Genomic DNA, 1,345 nt, shown 5'->3' on the forward strand with positions numbered 1-1,345 from the left:
AACTTAAAGGGATGCTACGTATATTACTAACGATTTAAGGTTCAGATAATATGGTAACGAGCCGTTCCTCACACACTGTAAAGTGAATTGACTGTATATTTGTGGGCGAACGCGGCAGCCAATTGCGCACAGCAATGTCCCACAAACAGTCGTAGATTGAAAATGACCAATTTATTATTGTTTTTGGTTTTTTGGAGGGATTATTATTAGGCTCTGTGTGGAGTAAGGAAACTTGCCCAAGGTTTCGCCCTCTGCCTGGAATTGAACTCAGGTCTCTCGTTTGCAAAGCGAGTGCTCTAACCACTGAGCTACAGGACTCCAGGATGGCTAAACTGGTGAGAAAGTTGACCACACTTACCTCAGCCATCTCTTTACGGATTTCTTGCAGTTTCTTTTCCTTCAGTGTTTGCCTCTCGTTGTCCTGAGCCTCAAATGAGAATGGCTGTATTTCTACATTCTTCTCTTCCAGGGGTTTTGGCTTGAATGGGACGGCACAGTGTGGCATAGTGTTTATCTTAATCTGCTTTACTAGCTTTCTTCCTACAAGTTTAATAGAAAGAAGCACTTTGATGTTATGGTACATGAAGCAAATTAAATAAGTGAAAGCTGTTTGCTGCACCAGCATGGATTATAATCATAAAAATAGGCTCTTTCCCAGTCATCCTCTAGTCACAACCTCAGGATTATTTTTCCAGAAGCGTGTCACAGCACCCTACCTGCTCCTCTTTAAGTGGAATTCTTGTACGGCTTTTCACTGCAAAAACTGGAGAATGAGGCACTGTCAATGGTAGCTTACTCTTTTCTGGAACTCCCTGGAAGAAAATCTAGTCAATTTTTAGGATATTAAAAAAAATTACAACTAAATGCATGTCTCTTGAATAATAGAAACAATAGCTCCTATTCTGCAATGCATCTCAGCTCATAATATCCTCACCACAACATCTTCCAGCATCCGGATGGGGCACGGACAGGGATGGAAAAAGTACTGCTCCTGATCCTCGGGCTTGCGATTTTCTTCCCGCTTCCTGATACGATTGTCGGTCTCCAAGCGAAAGCCAATAAGCTCTGTGGGTTCGTTCACCGGTGGCTTCTCTGGGACCACCTTCCAGGATTCTGGGGTTTAGTTCTTGAGCTTTGAATCTGTAACTGAAGCAGCAGCAATGACCAAAATCAGTGCTTTAGAAAACTACAGAAGTTACTCAAGTGATTGAAACCTCAGGAAGCAAACCTGGAAACCAAACCATTCACTTCTAACCAAAGAATTGGTATATTAATAAGTAATTTTTAACCTTTCTTTAGCGCTTTTGTATTGGAAAGATAGACATGAGAGCATACAGAAAATTGT

At 41.6% G+C, this 1,345-nt stretch overlaps 1 protein-coding gene across 1 annotated transcript in view; it reads right to left on the minus strand.

The window, feature by feature from the left end:
- Positions 1 to 505, minus strand: part of LOC103172823 (targeting protein for Xklp2-A-like) — a 36,188-nt gene extending 35,683 nt beyond the window's left edge. The window contains 1 exon segment of the mRNA XM_042337300.1: positions 359 to 505. Coding sequence (XP_042193234.1) covers positions 359 to 505 — 147 coding nt within the window.
- Between the last annotated feature and the right edge of the window lie 840 nt (positions 506 to 1,345).

Source organism: Callorhinchus milii, unplaced genomic scaffold (genome assembly GCF_018977255.1).
Source record: "Callorhinchus milii isolate IMCB2004 unplaced genomic scaffold, IMCB_Cmil_1.0 Scaffold1, whole genome shotgun sequence".
NCBI lineage: Eukaryota > Metazoa > Chordata > Chondrichthyes > Chimaeriformes > Callorhinchidae > Callorhinchus > Callorhinchus milii.